This window comes from Pinus tabuliformis, chromosome 5_2 (genome assembly GCF_031772625.1).
Source record: "Pinus tabuliformis cultivar Carrire ecotype Pingquan chromosome 5_2, CPIR1, whole genome shotgun sequence".
Lineage (NCBI taxonomy): Eukaryota > Viridiplantae > Streptophyta > Pinopsida > Pinales > Pinaceae > Pinus > Pinus tabuliformis.
In genome coordinates this window covers 965,752,876-965,773,749 of record NC_142306.1, presented here as the reverse complement: position 1 = coordinate 965,773,749, position 20,874 = coordinate 965,752,876, and the positions used below count along the sequence as shown (strand labels likewise).

The 20,874-nt window shown below is 41.7% G+C and overlaps 1 protein-coding gene across 1 annotated transcript in view; it reads right to left on the bottom strand.

The window, feature by feature from the left end:
• LOC149162510 (putative pectinesterase/pectinesterase inhibitor 51) overlaps nt 1-20,671 on the bottom strand; it is a 47,320-nt gene extending 26,649 nt beyond the window's left edge. Inside the window, exon 1 of the mRNA XM_089437306.1 lies at nt 19,536-20,671. Coding sequence (XP_089293432.1) covers nt 19,536-20,529 — 994 coding nt within the window. The 5' untranslated portion in view covers nt 20,530-20,671. The remainder of the gene's footprint in view (nt 1-19,535) is intronic.
• Between the last annotated feature and the right edge of the window lie 203 nt (nt 20,672-20,874).

Genomic DNA, 20,874 nt, shown 5'->3' with positions numbered 1-20,874 from the left:
TTGAGGGTGCGTCTCTTGGAACGTGAATTTGATTACATTGAATATCAACATATTCCAAGGTCTTTAAATACATTAGCAGATGCATTGGCGTCTCGAATGTTAAATAGACATTTGTAAACAATCATAAATGCAAATTTATAAACATTTCATCATACATGTTAAACAAAGTAAGCCGGTAATAATGATATATATATAGATAGAAGTGTGTCAAAAAATATACATCGCCTTCGATCATAGGTTTAAAACACCTTATGATCGGTAAAATGATAAGTACAAAAAGTCAAAAATGTCACATGTGACTACAAAAGGTGACCATCCAGTCACTGGTGATGCTCTCTGTAAGACACTACTGCCTGGGCCACCTTACATAAAAAACCCCTAATAGGCCCCGGGACCGCGACTACATAGCGCTGCAGTCTGATAGGAATGTCGTCTATGGTCGTCTCCGGTATGCCTACCGTGAGACGCTCTAGGTCATGCTCCAACTCGACTAGCATCTCTGCGGCCGCATCCTGTGGGGCCGGTGGCGGTGCAGGTGGGTGTCTCCTCTCGAATGCCCGGAGATTGGCTGGACGCCGTGGGCCTACATCTGCATTTTAAACATTTTTTACTGTCAGTTTAAGGCGATATATATAAAAAAAAAAAAATACATAACTTAAAACACTTGTGAAAAACAAAGTACCTCTGTCATCCCATTGTTCTCCCTGTGGAAGAACCATGTCCGGATCATTCCGAAAATCTACTCCGGCATACGGAAAGTCCTGAATCGCAAACACCTGGTCCTCTAACCAGTGAAAGTAACCATCAGTGAATCGAACAACTGCCGCACCCTCGTCAGGATGCCGGGCCATCACCGTAACCCATCGTATCAGCTTTGGCTCCCGAGGACCCAAAATATCAACAGTGAGATGCTGAGGGATCAGCATCGGAACTCTCTCTAAGGCAAAGCTCACGACTATAGGCCCATATCCAAAGGTCTTTAGTTTTCCGGTCTTTGCCCTGGTCAGTTGGGCTTTCAAGTTAGCCGACACCGCATCGCACCAGTTGAAGATGGTGCCTTGGAGACAGTCAATTGCCATCCGCATTTGGGACCCAGTGGCAATGTGTAAAGTGGCTGAGCCACAAATCCTGGTCACAGTAAAAGCTAAGACCATGAGTTCACGCCGAGAGATTTATTTGATCTCTATGCCTTTCGCATGGTGTCGATCAGGTAGGCACCAATCTGCTCAGAGACTATCAAGGGATTGGCCACCCGGCCTAGTCCCGGCTAGATTGAGTCGCTCGCCTCTATTCGGCAAGCCAGTGAGAAAGTAGATATCGGAGGGCTCTATCTCGAGCTTTTGCTCTCCGATATAAAAGCATTGTTCATGAACATTCCATCTCTCGACCAGCCACTCCAAGAATCTTACCTGAGCCCTCATGCCAGGTATGGCCCAGTATTTGTATAATCCACATCCTCTTAGGGCATCGATGGAAGGTTGATGATTGATTGCAGCTTCATCAACCTCCTCGTGCTCTCTTTCTCTCCAATCCAGCATGGTAAGTGCCATACACATGAATAAACAGGCATTAGAATAAATCTTGGGCAAATTCAATGGTTAAATTGGGAGCTTGGGGTTTCAAAATCCGCATTTTGCGGAGGACCCACCCCGCGTTTGGCACACAGTGCGTCGGGACGCAGGTGGCCTGAAGGTAGCCTGCGTCCCCCGACCTTTTTCCTGTGTAGGAAAAAGTTGAGGGACGCAGGCCACCCTTTAGGGCACCTGCGTACCCCGCGGAGCGGTTTTCAAAACCTAAAACCCCCCAAAAATCAAAAAGGAAACCTAAAATGAAATTCTAAACGGATGAAATTGACAAGGAGGATGTTGTGGAATACCTGAAAGAGACGGCGTTCGATTCTGACGGTCGGATTCTCCGCAATGACCACGGGAAGTTTCTTGCCAAAAGCCTTTTTTTCAACCTCAACAGTAAAATGGTAAAAATGACATGGTAAAAAGTCTTTTTATAGGTTTTTTGGATAAATGAATGCTAGGTTTGTTTATTTTTCACCATGAAAGGATGTTTTTCAATGAATTTTTGCCTATCTTAAACAGGTATGAGTAATGTGTCGTTTTTGTGCAGGACAAAGGGATTTAGAGGGAAAATTGTCATTTTTCACGAACAAAAATATCAGAGTCATCTTTTAAGCCCTTTTCTGACTCCTAAAACATGAAAAGATTGCCGAGCGTTTCTTTTACACTCGTTAAAACGGAATTAAAAGACGGTCCCCTTATAGCTCTTTTCTGACCGTAAAATCAGGAAAAGATTGCCGGGTTTTTGTCGTTTCAAACTCGATATGGAAATAAAACGACGTGTCCTTGATCGCTTTTTACTTTTCAGGTCAGTGGCACTAATCATGAAAGTACTCCTTGGTCGCAAGATCAAGCAGTTCCCCCAGGTATTATTTTATACTTTTTCGGGCTTGAGGGACACAAATCTACGAAAAAGTTCACCGTGGAGTCTCCTTTAGTTTTTTCAGACTCTCTAAAATTGAAAAACGCCGAGTTTCTCCTATACTGGGCTCGTAAAACATTTCACAGTAAAGGACCTGTTCAATTACAAACAGGAACGAACCACTCCTTCCTAGGGTTCGAATCAAAACTAGGTTGGACTCATCCGAAGGATGAGCTTATAATCAAGCATATGTTATCCTCCTCAAGCTTGTTAAAAATAAAGAGGTACTTGCCAGAAATGGTGGGGGAAAAGAGAGAAGAATGAACCTATTTGTTATCTTTTACTACAGAAAAACCTTATCACCGCTCTTGGACACGACACTTTTGATTCACCTGGGTTGGGAAATCTTTTACCTCACAGTTGACCAAACCGCTTTGAAAGTCTTCAAACTGGGTTCCGGGGATTAACTTTGAGTTATTTATCACCAAGCCATCTGTCGTGTCGTTATGTGTTCAAGAGGTCTGCAAACAAAACTTTCATCTGCAAAATACTTGTCATCCGTTTGACCATCCCTGAGTCAGTCCTTACAGCAACATTTCTTCAACTTGAACAATGATTTCGTGTTGCGGGCTTGCCTGCAATGAGTCGCTTTCTATCGACATCAACACATTATCTAGAGAGATGACTTAGAAATCGTCAGTACCTTGAAGTCTGCATGCATCAATGGCAGGTTTCTCGCCTTTGACGTCAGTTTACATCATTGACTTTCGATCGAAGGATTCCATGAAATGTTCGACATCAACTCATTCATTCACATCTCATGGATTGTACTGGGTACTTTGAGAACCATTGACATTACTGGTGGTCTCTCTCACACTTGTTAACGGTTTACATCATCGACCGGTAATCAAGTGGTTTCTACCATGTTCGACATCGACTCATTTATTCACATGGCTAGAATCGTACCAATTCGAGAAGGAGAAATGAAGACCCTGGATCTAGTTTCCACCATCCAGGCTGCGAGGAGTTTTGTATTCATTATCTAAGTAGACTAATCATAAACAGATGGCTGCGCCCATACTGTGTCTACAAAAGTCTATGATTATGATGTACTGCAAGATCATTCCTGTATCAGAGTAGTTAGTCTGTTAGTTAAAGTTTTGATCTGAGTATGGGAATGCCTACCTCAGTGATGATATAATCTTATACATGTATTTTGTGTTGAAAATTGCAGGTTCCGACCAGGCTCTCCACAAGATAATCCTTGAAATGATAAAGCGCTTCACCCTTCCTAGATCCTATGAAACCCTAATCTACTACAGGCTTCGCACTTTAGGGGGCAATCTGTTACACTAAAAAATGTCACCATGGCTATTTACAGTTGGTATGGCTCTATCAACAGTCATACTACCCTCTTAAGCAAGTCTTATGCCTCTGCTATCCATGTCAAACTCCAAGAAAGAGAGAAAGTCTTTAAAAATGTGTTTATCTCTGGGACGCAGGTTCTCTCAACCTTGCCTGCGGGTACGCACCTAATGTTCATGATGTCTGCGTCCAAAGACGCTCTGTATCTAAAGGGGCAGGTGCGTCCCTCTGAAAAGGTTAAAATGCGCAAGTTTTATCTTCAAAAACTTACTTGTGGTCATTTCTAGAGCATTCTAGAAGGTTGTTTGACGTGTATGAAGCGCCTCCAGATGGTTCATGTACCCCTAACAAAGAGGAACTTATCCCATCAATAAGGGAGCTATCCCACCCAAAGAGGGGATTATCCCATTGATGTTGGACCTGAATAACTTCCTTTTGAGCACTATAAATACAGGCATTGGGCCAGAGGGAGGGAGGCTGAAAGCTAATAATTCCTAAGGGTAGATGCTGCTGGAATTGGGACCTCTTTGTGAGAACTTGTGAGGAGAGATTGTCATCTTTACTTGTTTCCATTGGGAGGAGGGTGAGCTTTGTCAAAGTAAAGGAAGACTCTTGTGGACCCTGGAAGGAGCTTGCACAACACCAAGGCTCAGGTTGTAACGGTTCCTTTTTTGTTACCTTTAATGCAAATTAGTCCATTCTTCTCAATAACTTGTTATCTATGGGTTATTTCATGTACTCCTTGGTCTACATTTTGAATATGCTTTGTTTTATGTTACAATCAGGTGCTATTTAATGGTTTGACTGTTGGTGGTTGCAGGTTTTGGAGAAAAGGAGGAGCTCATCCAGATCAACAAAGCTTGGACTTCTACAACAGCGTTTGGACAAAGGTAAGAGTCACGTACTTGATTTCTCATGTAACAATGCATGTTTAGAGAAGGATAGCTCTACTTTGTTTTGTTTGTCATTAGAATGTCTTAGACTTCTAGGAAGGTCGGTTGTGTCCGCACTATTGACTGATTCCGTGTGACAGTGGTCATACCACTTCTGAGCATCATGTTTACATTCGGGTCTTCTTCGAGCGGTTCAGATCTCATCATTTGTATATTCTGAGTCAGAGGGGGCTGGAATACCCATTTTTCGCGCATCCTTGTGATCAACAAAGGACAGTCTTCTGTCTCATGATCAAACTGAGCACAATACAAACATGATATCCTTGTCGGGTTAGTAGAATCACAGCCATAGTTCCCTGGCCCTCCGCAATTGTAGCAAATTAGTTGTCCACAACCCCTTCCTGGTCCCATTCCACCTCGTCCTCGACCACACCCCTGAAATCCAACACGCACCATCCCTACATTTGGGTCGAGGGCTCGCGTTTCAGTCTGCACCCTATAGGCAGGGGTCTAATCCATCATTAGTTCGTAACTGCGGCAAGTGCGTTCATCGTGGCCTACTGACCTGCAGAAATTACAAAACAATTGCTAGGATGTCTGCGTATACTTCTGCAACAAATGACAATTATCCGTAGTGTGTTTCCCTCCTATCTGACAGATTGCGCACCATAAAGTAGGTGCAGCGCTCAGCCTTGCCTGTGTCTCCGGTCCCAACGACATCGGCCCTCCTCCTGCCAAGTAGTTCACGAACATTGGACAATGATCTTTGTTGTGGCCCTGGCCTTTGCATTTTATGCACCATACTTCTTCATGCGCCTCTGGACGAGGTGCCCTATCCAGTTTCAAACTCTGCATTTCCAGACACAAATTATGTCGCTGCGCGTGGATTTGTTGGACCCCCAACCCAGGGTCTTGTATAAGGGTCTCATGTAATCTCATTACTATTTCCAATGCTTCGGTCTGGGTGGAAAGTTTCTGCTATGATAGCGTCATCCTCAAGTGCGGTGTCAAAGATGCTACAAACCATGCGCGATACTGTCCATCCGTCAACGTCATATTGGCTTCGTGAATCGTACTCTTCAACCGTTGATATAGATCCCAGGGGGTCTCACCCAGGAGCATCGCGATCTCTTTAAACTCGATGATTGATTGTGTTTCCGACTTCGGCCTACTAAATTCCCTATTCAGCGCGGCTTGGATTTCTGCAATTCCTCCATTTGGGTGGTCATTAGAATGCTTGATATACCATGTTAATGCGTGATCTTGCAATGCACTTACTAACGTTGCTTTCTTAATATTATTATCCGTGACACCTTGTGCTTCCCATACCACTCTTACCACAAACCAGAGTTGGTCCGCACCTTCATTCCCTACTCCTCTGAATACTAGTAGTTTGATCGCGCTCGCCATATTGAACTGTGGAGGTGGCGGAGGTGGAGTGGGTGGGGATGGCGGTGAGGGGGGTGAAACGGGTGGCAGTGTGAGTGGAGGTGGTAACCGCGGAATTCACTGCCTTATCAAACTGACCACACTTCTCGAAGAAACCTTCACGAGCTTGTCCTCGCCCTTCTGCGAGGGTGAAATTAAGGGACTGTTTTCCAATTTTTCACTACTTTCGCTTTTGTAGATCTTCCCACTCCGCGTAGTCCCAAACATTAATTTATTCGCATAACCTGCTTTTCACACAATAACATATTAATCCAAGTGTTCAAAGATTTAATATACTTACCTCACGGTCCCTTGAGAAAATGTCATTCTGCCTCACTGTAGCTAACAGTCGTGTCTACCGCAAACCCAATGATAAATCCTCCTATCATTTAGTCGAGCTAATGGTCCACAGCTTGCGCGATCTTATCTTCTGACGCTTCTAGTCAGCGCACTAATTCCAGATTCCACACTATTGGTTTTTCAAGCCTACACCTTCCCTGGCTGTCTACTAACTTCATGATCCATTCATACAGCTCAAAAGGAAAGGATGCAAAGAAAATTTCGTGGATTTCCATATACAAGTACCGCTCCAACCATTGTTCCTTAGATACTCGCGGAGTTCTGTTTCCCTGTGTCACGAACTCGTGAATCTTCTTGTCCAACCACTCTTCAATTTCTTTCTTTGTTGGGTTCCAGTGGCACGACATCAGACATCCCATATGTAGATCCTGGCCCCGACAATGGAACCATTTGTTGGCTTGTATGGCCCTGACCCAGGTTCAAAGGTGATTTAGCCAAACAAATCCCGGTACTACTAGCCCTTTCGGCAACAATCCGTAGAGCACGGACTGAAGTCTCACCCGAAGTAGTATGGGAGGGTGCTAGCACCAGGCTTCCGCACCCTAGGGATGTCTTCGCGGTTCGACCCTTCGAACACGCTGCTTGGTGCAACTCTCTATCCCTTGCTACTGTGAAGTTGCCTTCACGCAGCTCTGTTTGCAGCGCGAAGAAAGTATTACCTTGATTCCTTATACTTACTGCATTCTTATTATAGTACTTAACTTATCTATGTGAGCTCAATATTCATATTTATCATTCAACATTCATGTCAGTGCGCGAAATCATCAAATAGTATAAATGCATAAAAGTAAGAGGAAACCTAGATACACAGAATTTAGAATCAACTTCTCTTTATTAATCTTCAATCCCGATTACAGACCCGACACTGCCCTGCGCACTCAGCTGCAGGGGTCCGCGCACTCACCTGTAGACTCGACTAGGCATCTACGCACTCAGTTGCAGAGCCTCATCCTACTACTACGACCCAGTGCACTTAGACTCTTCTTCTATGCTTGAACCATTCCTTCGATACTTCCTCTATCTACTACACCCTTTACAACTTAGAGCCTCGCTCTATTTATACAATCCCATGGTCCGCGGACCATGGGTAGGCCGACATGAATTTACATTACATTACATTACTTTAGGGTGGAAAACCCTATGATTTAACCTCTACTTCGCGCCCGCAATTCGCGGAGTCTTACAAAACCTTTGACCAAAACTTGGGATTTGAGCCCCAAAACCTGCTATGGGTGGGTTCCATGCCCAACATGCTAGCAATTGCTTATGATTTGGAAGCGGGGAAAACAGATGTGAAGACCATATTTTTAAATGGTGAGCTCAAAGAAGAAATCTCCATGAAGCAACCAGAACTTAGAAGGAAAGGATTTATGATAGAAGGGAGAGAAGACATGGTGTTTCAATTGAAGATCAGTATATGGATTGAAGCAGTGCCACGACAGTGGTACCAGTGGTTAAACAAATATGTTGCTGGACAAGGCTTCATAAGGAGTGATGCAGATCATTGCACTTGCTTCAAGCAACAATATAATCACTTCATTATTCTGGGCTCATATGCTGATAACAATTTTGATTAGCCGCAATCAAAAAATAATCAAGAAAACCAAGTCCCAATTGTCATGTAAGTCTGACATGAAGAACTAAGGTAAGTTGCACTATTTCTTGGGAATTCAAATAAAGAAAGACCACCAAAATTGGAAATTGTTTATCAACCAGAAAAACTATTCGTAGAACATGCTTGAGCTTTTTAGGATGGGTAAGTGTAAAACAGTTTGCACCCCATCTCAAGTGGGATCGTGTTTGTCCACTCACATGAGTCCTAAGAGCAAACAAGAAGAGGAGATGGCAAGAGTTTCATGTGTAGTGTGGTTGGTAACCTTATATATTAATAGCATGTACAAGACTAGACATCACTGGACAGGTGTCAAGGAGATATTTAGGTACATACGGGGCACTAATGGCTATGCTATTTGCTATGAGAAATATCAAGGCAAAAGCCTTCAGCTTCATGGGTTCGTTGGTGCTGACTGGGCATATGATATGCACAATGGAAATTCTACTAGTGCTTATGTATTTATCTTGTTTTGAAAGAGTTTTGAGTTGGAGGAGTAGGAGGAAATGGGCGGTTGCCTAATCAAGTATTAAGGCAGAGAACATTGCAGTTCCTTAAACAACCAAGGAAGCCGTTTCATTGCAGAAATATTGTTTTTGAATAGGGCACCATGCCTATTTGTTGTGACAGTCAGAATAAAATTTCTTTGACAAAGAATCCCAAATTCCATTCACAGAGAAGCATATCAAGGAAAAATTCCACCATATTAAAAGGCGATGAAATCTAGTGATGTAAAGTTTGAGACTAACAATAATGTTACAGGTGCTTTAAGGCAATAGATGGAAAGAAATTAATGGGGCAAGGTGGGGAGCCAATTTTGTTTGAAGTTATTGTTAAGTGAGAGATTGTTAGGATATGTGACAATCACTTGTTCCACGTAGCAGATTGATTTTTCTGTGTATATCAAAAGTACAGTTGGCATGGCCCTTGCTTTCAGAGAGAATAGAGTTGCATAATGCATTCAGCATTTTCGAAATTTGGTAGAATTTGGATTTAAGTTGAACTCTGCCTATATGCTCTACAACTTACTGTAATTCTTCAAATTTTATCCGGTAAATATCAGGAAACATGATCGGAAAAGTTATTTTCTCCCACCATTATTGATAAAGGGGTTTCCCATACAGAAGCATTAGGAGTCTCAGACTCTGAGTTTTTTCTTTCAGATTTCCATTCCCCGACCCCCACATCCCCCCACAATGTGTTAGGGTCACTATCGGATTTTAATGACAGCCCCAGCCTCTAGGATAATTTTCATTAGATTTTTCTTGTTAGTTTTGACAACGATTTAGTCGTTTTAGCAAATTTAGGTATAGTCAGTTCGTTGTAACGAATAAGTCTGTAACGGTTAATTAGTTGTAACTATAAAACAGGCATTTTCCCATGAAATGTAAAGCGGGGAAATCTCATTGATAAATAAAACAGTTCGATCCAAAATTCAGTTTGGCATTCGGTTTTCTTGTATTGCTGTTTCTCTGTTGCTGTTTCTCTGTTTTTTTCATGCATTTGTACAGCAATTGGTATCAGAGCCAAGTTCGAGGTTACCCAAGTGGATGAATCCTCGGAATGCCGAACAAAGATGGTGAGCCCCCGTAAGCCTGTGGATGAGCTCGGTTAAACAGGCGGTGTGCTCCGGATTCTTCATGGACGTGTCTTGTTCTCCAACACGGTGAAGAGGAGTTGACCTGGGATGGAGCAAGCTCTCGAGACAGGTGGTGCTACCATGTAAGGCGTGTGCTTCCAACGCATTGGAGCGGAGAATCCTGGTTGGTAGAGAGGGGAGAATCCTGCGGATGGTTTGAGGGGAGGCTCGATGGTCCTTTGTTCGAGGGGAGGATTGTTGGGTATACGAACAAAGTCCCACATTGATTAGAAGTGGTAGAAGTGGGAAGGATCATGGGTATATAAGGATGAACAAATATCTCCATTGGTATGAGGCCTTTTGGGGTAAAGCCCAAAAACAAACCCATGAGGGCTTAGGCCCAAAGTGGACAATATCATACCATTGTGGAGATATGTGGTGTCCAGAGTCCCAACAATTGTTGGGTATACGAACAAAGTAGAAGTGGTAGAAGTGGGAAGGATCATGGGTATATAAGGATGAACAAATATCTCCATTGGTATGAGGCCTTTTGGGGTAAAGCCCAAAAACAAACTCATGAGGGCTTAGGCCCAAAGTGGACAATATCATACCATTGTGGAGATATGTGGTGTCCAGAGTCCCAACAAGTGGTATCGGAGCCAGTGAATTGAGTCTGGAGTCCAGGAGTGCTGTCGAGAGGCTGTTCTCAGCGTGAAGGCGTGTCTCTGCATCTCTGCGTTCTGCAGTCATCGTGAAGGTGTCTCTGCGCCCAGCCAAGTTCCACGTTGCCAGACCTGCGTGGAGGAAGGGCTGCGTCTATGTGTTCAGCGGTCAGAGTGAACGTCTAGGTGTTCAGCGGTCAGCGTGAAGGTGTTTCTCAAATCTGCGTGTGCAAAAGCGTTGAATAAAAGGCGGCTGTGCATTGAAGAACTTGCAATCAGCACCTGTGTAAAGACCAGCTGTGCATTGAATCAGCCTACGTGAGAGCGGTTGGATGGGCGTGAAGGCAGCGTGAGTCCAAGACTTGCAATCAGCCTGCGTAAGAGGAGGTCAGCGTTTCAGAACCTGCGTAAAGACCAGCAAAAGCTGCGTGAAAGACCGGGTATCTTTTTTTTTTTCAGCCGTTGCTAAATAATTCTGGGCTTGTATTCAGAAATTGTTTCAGATTTTTTTTTTAAAGGAATGTGTGAGTGAAATAGGAGGAACAGAACAGTCTTTTTTGTTGAAGAAAAGGAATTTTTTTTAAGGGTTTTGGAGAAGTAAGGAGACAATTTTTTTTATTATTGAAGAAAAGAAAAATTTTAAGGGTTTTTTTTTCCTATTTGGAGAAATAAGGAGATATACTCTTTAGTTGAAGGAAAACCTAAAAGAAAAGGGAAATATAAAATCCTAGAAAGACTGAAACCCTAGGAAGGAGGAAAAATGGCCAAGATGTCGAATGCAAGATTCGAGGTGGAGAAATTCACCGGAAAGAGCAATTTTTCTCTTTGGAAACTGAAGGTTAAGGATCTGCTTGTGCAACAAGGGTTGCACAAGGCATTGGATGGGGTTACTAAGAAACCCACAACCATGACTACTTCAGACTGGGAGGACTTGGATGCCCGAGCTCTCAGTACCATCCGATTATGTCTAGCGGATGAAGTTCTCTTCAACATCGTTGAAGAGACTACGGCGTCAGGTTTGTGGGAAAAACTTGAAAACCTTTATATGACAAAATCATTAACCAACAGAATTTATCTGAAACGACAGTTATACAGTCTTCGAATGAAAGAAGGTTCAAGCGTTGCAGAACATTTGAATGTTTTTAATACACTAATTTGTCAATTAATAGATATGGAAGTCAAAATACAGGAAGAAGATAAAGCCATAACCTTGCTGTGTTCTCTGCCTGAACCATGGGATCACTTCGTAACCTCAATCAGCTTCAGCTCTGCTGATTCCTTGAAGTTTGAATCAGTCGTGGGAGCTCTTCTGTCTGAAGAAGTACGAAGGAAATCCAGCACTGATACAACTGCATCAGAAGCCATGGTCGCTAGAGGACGCTCAAAGGAAAGAGGAGACAAGTCAAGGGGGTCTTCCAGGTCGAAATCGAAGGGCAAGAAGTGTAAGGCAAAATGTTGGAACTGCGGTAAAGTTGGACACTTGAAGAAGGACTGTTGGAAATGGAAGGAATCTGAAAACCCGAAGAACGAAGCGAATCAGGCTGATTCGGGTATGGTAGACGAAGTTTTATCTGCTGAAGAATTGTGTATGATAGATGAAACTTCACCTGAATGTAATGTCTCTCAGAGTTTTGATAGCTGGCTGTTAGACTCTGGTGCTTCGCATCATATGTGCCCACATAGAAATTGGTTTACTTCGTATGAAAATGTAAACGGTAGTTCTGTGTTTATGGGTAACAATATGTCATGTCAGACTGTTGGGATGGGAGATATCAGGATTAAGATGTATGATAACACAGTTAGAACATTAACTAGTGTTAGACATGTACCTGATTTGAAGAAAAATTTAATCTCTTTGGGAGTGTTGGATTCAGATGGTTATAAGTTTACAGGTCAGGATGGCGTCTTCAAAGTCTTCAAAGGTGCTCTTGTGGTTATGAAGGCAGAAAAGGTCAGAAATCTTTATAGGTTAAAAGGAAGTACTCAGGTCGGTGAAGCAGCGGTTGCGTCAGAAAAGGAAGAAGCAGGTACTCGTCTGTGGCATCAGCGTTTGGGTCATATGAGCGAGAAAGGTCTTCACATACTGATGAAACGTAAATCTCTTCTCGGTCTGAAATCCTTGAATTTAGATTTCTGTAAACATTGTGTGTATGGAAAATAGTGTAAACAGAGATTTAAAGTTGGCAATCATAATAGTAAAGATGTTTTAGACTACATTCATTCTGATCTGTGGGGGCCTTCCCCTGTTATGTCATATGGAGGTGCATTGTATTTTTTAACGTTCATTGATGATTACTCTCGTAGAGTTTGGGTCTATATGCTAAAAAGGAAAGCTGATGTATTCAATGTCTTTAAACAATTTAAAGTAATGGTAGAGAAAAGAACAGGCAAATCTATTAAATGTCTAAGAACTGACAATGGTGGTGAGTTCACTTCTGTTGAGTTTGAACAATACTGTAAGGATGAGGGCATTGTTAGACACAAAACTGCTGTTTATACTCCTCAGCAAAATGGTGTTGCTGAGCGTATGAATCGGACTCTTATGGAAAGAGCCAAAAGCATGATCAGCAATGCTAACTTGCAAAAGGAGTTGTGGGCAGAAGCAGTATCTACTGCTTGTTATTTAGTTAACAGATCACCTTCAGTAGCGATTGATTGTAAAATTCCTGAAGAAGTTTGGACAGGTCAGTCTTGTGACTATTCTCATTTGAGGATATTTGGCTGTGATGTTTATTCTCTTATTCCGAAAAATCAGCGTTCAAAATTAGATCCAAAGTCGAAATGTTATGTCTTTGTTGGGTATGACTATGCAGTGAAAGGATATAGGTTGTGGGATCCTACATTGCGGAAGATAGTCATTAGTAGAGATGTAACATTTGATGAATCCTCTTTGTTAAAATCAAATGTTGAAAGAATTGAACAGGAACAGGTATCACCGAGTCAACGAGTTCAGTTGGAGGCTAGATCTTTCAGTGACAGTCGAAAGGAAGGAGAGACTTCTGGAGACAAAGGTGTTGAAGACACAAAGGAAGTCGTTGAAGCTTCTGAACCAGTGCAAGTTTCTGAACCAGTTCAGCAACCAGTCGCTCTGAGAAGGTCTACAAGGGAAAGGAAAACTCCCAAAAGGTATGAAGATTCTGCTTCATCTTTTGCTTTGGTTACTGAAGATGGGGAACCGTCTTGTTATCAGGAAGCGATAGATGATACAGATAGCAAGAAATGGAAAAAGGCTATGGAAGAAGAAATGGACTCCTTAGCCAAGAACAATACCTGGGATCTTGTAGAGCTTCCTGAAGGGAGAAGTGTTGTTGGATGTAAATGGGTCTTCAAGCTGAAACGGAAAGTTGATGGTAGTATCGAAAGATATAAGGCGAGACTGGTAGCAAAAGGGTATTCTCAGGTTGAAGGTATAGACTTTCATGAGATTTTTTCTCCAGTTGTAAAACTTGTTTCTATACGTACTGTGTTGGCACTAACTGCGTTGCTTAATCTTGAGTTAGAACAGTTAGATGTTAAAACAACTTTTCTACATGGTGATTTGAACGAAGAGATATATATGGAACAACCAGAAGGTTTTGTATGAGGTCACAGCAAGAAGATTAGTTTGCAAGCTCAGGAAATCATTGTATGGTCTGAGGCAGTCTCCCAGACAATGGTACAAGAAATTTGATTCCTTCATGGTGAGCCAGAACTTTATAAGAAGTGAGTATGATCATTGTGTGTACTTCAAAAGTTTCAATGGCATATTCATTATATTAGCTTTATATGTTGACGATATGCTTATTGCAAGCAAAAGCATGGAAGAGATCAACAGGTTAAAGGCTCAACTCTCTAGGGCGTTTGATATGAAGGATCTTGGAGCAGCAAAACATATCTTGGGCATGGAGATACACAGAGACAGGAAAAATGGTAAGCTTTGGTTGTCACAGCAGAAGTATGTGGAGAAGGTACTTGAAAAGTTCTCTATGAATAATGTGAAACCTGTTAAAGTTCCTTTAGCTTCCCATTTTAAGCTTTCTTCGGTTTTGAGTCCTAGAGCTGATGAAGAAAAGCAGTATATGTCTCATGTACCATATGCAAACGTTGTAGGCAACTTAATGTATGCGATGGTATCTACAAGACCTGACATTTCACATGCAGTTGGAGTTGTCAGCAGGTTGTCACAACAGAAGTATGTGGAGAAGGTACTTGAAAAGTTCTCTATGAATAATGTGAAACCTGTTAATGTTCCTTTAGCTTCCCATTTTAAGCTTTCTTCGATTTTGAGTCCTAGAGCTGATGAAGAAAAGCAGTATATGTCTCATGTACCATATGCAAACGCTGTAGGCAACTTAATGTATGCGATGGTATCTACAAGACCTGACATTTCACATGCAGTTGGAGTTGTCAGCAGATTCATGGCAAATCCAGGTAAAGAACATTGGAAAGCAGTGAAATGGGTGCGTCGATATCTAAGAGGCACAAGTGACCATTGCATCATCTTTAATGGTAGTGAAGAATCAGTTTGTGGATATGTAGATGCTGACTATGCAGGTGATTTGGACAAAAGAAGATCTACTACAGGTTATGTCTTTACTCTTGCAGGTGGAGCAATTAGTTGGATGTCAAAGCTTCAAGAAACAGTTGCGTTGTCCACTACCGAAGCTGAATATATAGCTGCTTCAGATGCCAGTAAAGAAGCAATCTGGTTAAAGGGTTTGCTCGATGAGATTGGAAGGAAGCAAGCGAAAGTGAATGTACTTTGTGACAGTCAAAGCGCTATTCACTTGGCTACAAACCCTGCCTATCATAGCAGAACCAAGCACATTGATGTAAGGTATCATTTTCTGAGACATGTGATCGATGGCGGAAAAGTAGCTCTTAAAAAGGTCCATACACGAGAAAATTGTGCAGACATATTCAAAAAGCCAGTTACAGTAGAGAAGCTGCGGTGGTGTTTAGCTTCTCTTGGCTTGCAGGAAAGATGATGAATGGGAAAATTGTTGTCAAGGTGGAGTTTGTTAGTTTTGACAACGATTTAGTCGTTTTAGCAAATTTAGGTATAGTCAGTTCGTTGTAACGAATAAGTCTGTAACGGTTAATTAGTTGTAACTATAAAACAGGCATTTGCCCATGAAATGTAAAGTGGGGAAATCTCATTGATAAATAAAACAGTTCGATCCAAAATTCAGTTTGGCATTCGGTTTTCTTGTATTGCTGTTTCTCTGTTTTTTTCATGCATTTGTACAGCATTTCTGGCGCTTTCTGTGAACATGGCCATAGTGTGAACTTCATGTTGAATTTATATTTTGAAGAACAGAGATAATTAAAATGGTGACATTTGCATCTCACAAGCGGAAGATTACTTTGCCTGCTACAAAGCAGTGTTGTCAAACTTGGCCAGTTCACTCAGAATTAGCTGATTTTGACTCAGCGTTGTGACAAGTTGATTTGTCAGATGACTCCACGGGAGACATGTCAACAACTGACCTGGTCCGAACATAATGAATGTCAAGTCAGTGTTAGTGTTATAACCTTATTTTCCATCCTAAGTGTCTCCCTGAGACACATCCTCATGTCACCTTGCTGAAGCATCGTTTTTCTGCCCTTGGAAACAAAGATTAGCAGCTTTGTCACCCCCTCTATATTGACAAGGAGCGATACATCGCCCTTTGCCTTACTGCAAGGGGTGATGAATGCTTAACGCCCTTCAGCAGCAAGTGATGACCTGGTCAAGCTTCTAGATTTACTCATTGTCAAGATGATCAGTTTGAATAGGTTTGAATTAACTTATCTAATGGCTTGGGAACTCATATTGGACTCTAAATTTACCAAGACCTAAGGGTCTAGATTCATCCTCTCCTCTCTTCACCAAGTCTATATAATGAATCCACTCCAGAAAGTGATGACCTAGTCAAGCTTCTAGATTTACTCATTGTCAAGATGATCAGTTTGAATAGGCTTGAATTAACTTATCTAATGGCTTGGGAACTCATATTGGACTCTAAATTTACCAAGACCTAAGGGTCTAGATTCATCCTCTCCTCTCCTCACCAAGTCTATATAATGATGCCACTCCAGAGAGAGATAATTACATGCTACTGAAAAATCTTAGAGAGAACTTTCTTTCTACCATAGGCAAACTCATGGCAGCAAAGAAGCTCTCTCTAACATTTTTCAGCAGCATGTAATTACATATCTCTCTAACTCTGTCCCTTAGGAATGACTTCATTATATAGAATTGGTGAGGAGAGGAGAGGAGAGGATGATTCCAGACCCTTATGTCTTATTGAATTCAAAGTTTAGTACGAGTTCCCAAGCGATTACATGAGGTAATTGAAAATTCAAACCTCTTCAACGTGATCCCCTAGAAAATGAACAAATCTAAAAGCTTGACTAGGTCATTGCTGCTGAAGGGCATTAGGCAATCATTGCTCCTTGCAGTAAGGAAAAGGGCGATGCATTGCTCCTTGTCAGTGTACAGGGAGCAATGAACCTGCTAATCTTTGCTTTTAAGGGAAGAAAAGTGGTGCTTCAGCAAGGTGACATCGTGGGACCCATTTTAAAACAAATGAACCATATTAAATTTAATCCAAAAGAAAATCGAAAAATCTAACCTTAGATTACATCTTCAGAAGCTTACCTTGCATCATTTGTCAGTCATTGATCTCGTGGAGAGAGCTTGCAGTTGAGATGTTGAGTAAACCTTCCCTGCTATTGTAGCTGATTTGGAGATGATTTCACAGGGGAAACCATTTCTGTGTGAAAATAACATATACATACTTGTACAGTTATCAGCAGAACCCCAGGATCCAATTTATAATTTTAGCGTATGCCCCTGGAAATTATGCTCTACTGTGGTGTAACCTGAGGATCAAACTTGCAAAGCTCAATGCCTGTTAAATGACATTACAGGTGTCATGATGAAAGGTTCCAGATATTTTATCCTTAAAATGTAAAACTATCTTTAAATGTTTTCTGCTTTAAATGCCTTAAGAAGAAGACAGAATCTGCAGAAATAAATATTATAGTTCTCCTCTCTTGAACAACCCACAATCTAAAGAAAAGCATTGTTCTTGTTTTAGCAATTGACAGAGTGCATTCGAAGCAATCTTGGATTTCAACTGTTCTCTTCTCCCATCTGAATTCTTGTTGATGATTTCTAGATCAACATTTCCTACCAAGCAATTTAATCTGCGTTGAACTTCAGTGGTGAAATTCTAATTCGTTGATTGGATATTTAAGCGTCATTTTCCATTTTGATTCCCTGGAAGGAGGTCTTGTCATCTATATCTGTACCTTTCTTCAGACTGTCATTAACTTCATCTAGCATGCAGGGCATTGGCATTGTGTTTTGGCTTTTTCAGGCAACAGTTGTAAGCAACATGATGGGAAAGGCACACCTTCTGTCCGCATTCCTTGACTACAAGATTTGGACAAGTGATTAGACCCCTTTGGGCTCATTAAGAGGATCCATAAAAGAATCTGCAACTGTATCAAAGGTAGTTGCATCCATGACCAGACTTGCAGTCCTTTGAGAGATTTACAAACTTTTGATAAGGGTGCCAGTCCTTTAGGGATATATATTAATAATCCAACTTTTAAGGTCACAGCCAAGCGAGACATCAAATTGATGTATAAGATCTTTTTGTTTGTGCGACAAGGGACCTACCTTTAAGTAGCCATTGGATCCTTCAGGCAGCCATTGTACTACTAAAATATACAAAAGCATACATAATCCACACTACTCTGGATTTTAACCGGAAGAAACACATGTTCTTAAGCTCTCACTGATCTTCTTCTAGAGCTGTACGTGGTGTCAAGTTGGCAGTCGCAGCAATCAACCGCATTTTGTACACAAGTCACCAAAAAAGAAGCCAGAGTCCTGGATAGAGAAAGTAGGTTGGCAAGCAGTCCCTGAAGCATTTTCTCAGGGAAACGGTTAATTTCCTGTTTTCTTGTTTCACACCAAATGTGTATACTCAGCCGTTAACCCTTTACATGCTTAATGACTCTTAAGCAGTTTGTCTACCAATGTTTTGTACTTTCATCTTCGAAGTTCGAACTACAACGTTTGGAAAATTTTACAAGCTAGGAATCAAGCCCAACCCAAGACCAAAGCTGCTCTTTGACCGTGCTACGTGCCATTTTCATGAAGACACGCTTAAGAGTTCGCTGTAGGAATGTGAATTGCAGTATTCAAAAATACCATCTTCCCTGCAATTTGAAGGCAGAGGAAAAGGGCCAATTTTTATAAAATAATATTAAAGAAGGGACTCAAGACACCAAACTTGATCATTGACAACCGCTCTCTGGTCTCTTTCAATAAAAGGACCATGGTATAAAACCATAAAGTTCAAAAAAGTTCTTGCTTTACTAAACTTTATTAATCCCTTTTGCATGATGAATGGTTTCTGCTCTTAAGACATTACATAGTTTACACTACCTTGTAGCAACAATAACATGTTGCACAAGCTAGTAGCCATGGAGCTTCAAAGCCTACGATGGAGACTCTTTTTCGACAGCCAGGGTCAACACTTGGTCTAAAGACGATCTCCCGTACATAGTTAGGGATGCTTACTCAAAGCATTGAAATAAGAGGCCATCTCTTACAGTTCTAGCTGTATTGTGTCTATTTCCCTCTTACATAGACAGCCTGAAACCTTTCTAGCTGTATTGTGTCTATGACTATTTCCCTCTTTCTTAGAGGCTGTAAAGCTCAGCTCATTGGATTTCGAGTAAAATTGACAAAAGCCAAAACACTATGTTATTTGGATAAACTGGAAATATGCATTTGGGATTTCTGAAGCTAAACTGGAAATATGTATTTGGGATTTCTGAAGCTGCACACTGAGTCCAGTATCCATATTAAATCATAAATGTACCAAATGCATGGATTTGATTCAATACACGCTTGGTGGGAGCAGGGGGCGTGGGGTAGTGGACACAACTCAAGTTGTAGAATACACCTCCATTTTGTTCTTGGAACTATCAAGGGATTCGGGAACCTACTTAGCTTAATGGGTATTTGCTTTTCAAATCAAAGAGGTTTTAACTACTTCAATAGGATTCCTTTGGTTCATAGGTCTAACACATGGAATTCAGGCATGTAAAATCAGCCAGGAATCACACCATCATTAAACACAATAGCATAACCAAACTCAGGCAAACAAAATTAACTTGGTATGAAGGAGAAGAAAGAGGAACCAGGACCAGAGTATTACCAACAGTTGCAGAGTCATATGTAGTGGGAACACCAGGCAAGGACGGCACACTCATAGACCCCCTGATCACAGTCCTATCCATGCCATCGCCCACAAACATGATATTAGTCTTATTGGGAGGAATCCTAACGATCTCCTCATAAACCCCAGCCTTGATACGTATCACAAATCTCCGTTCAGAATAATCCGGTGCACTATTCACAGCTTGTTGAATGCTCATGGAGGATTCATCCTTCGAAACAGTAACGTCGGGAACCAATTCATTTACCTCTGATACACCCAAAATTTTATTGAAATGATGGGAATAATCTGCAGTGCTAGATAAATTCAATGATCTCTCCGTTTTGGGAGGCCTCCATATGACCATATTCTTCCCGTAAGTATCCAGAGCATCGACCATGCTTAGAGCATTACTAGTGAAGTTCATAACTATAATGAGTTCTTGCATGGATCTTCCAACTGCCTGGGTAGTATTAACATATTTGAGAGCCGAATTGCAGTCATTCTGACGACTCAGCGCTGCGCTCATCCAGATCTTGACGTTTTTAATATTCCTCGGGTTCAGCTCCTGAGTCCTGCTCTTGGCAATATACCTTATGGCACCCTCCAGGAACTCCAAGCAGTCGTTAACGGCGCCTGTGAAATTCCTGTTATCCGAAGTAGTGAGTAGCTGTTTAGAATGAAGATAACTTTGTGTGGTGAGGTCCGATGAGAGAACCATGGCTGCACCAATGATTTCCTCTGGCCCTGCATTTTCACTAATATTAGAATTGGCCTGCAGAGATGACTTGCAGAAGTCCGGGTACTGTGATGCCTGGCACGCTAAAACTATGCTATGGCTCGTGGAAGATTTCTGAACTAGGAGAATTTTATGGCCACTGCCAGCTGAGAGATAATTAGCTGAGGAGAGTTGGGCAGAAAGCGTGAGGAGGATTGTGATTAAGAGAAGCGAAGCCACAATATTAATTCTGATTAACATTGTAAACCCCGTCATCTTGTTTTACACCTAGCCTTACATGGTTCTCATGAATTGTTTTATATGTAGAATGAGCGCCTGGGCAAATATATGAATATGAATCTGCTGTCCGTGAAGCGTTCGAATGGTGCAAGGATCAGCGAGGTGTATGGAATGGCGGGGAATCTAGACGGGGCAGATTATCACGGGAGATTTAATGACAAGCTATTAAAATACAGAATCTGCCAGTGAAAAAGACAGTTCATTCATTATTATCTTTTTAAACTATGGATATTTGATTACGGAATCTCTCAGTGAAAACGTTTGTTAATTCATGATTATCTGTTTAAGATGTGGGTATATAATTACACCATAACAACATAC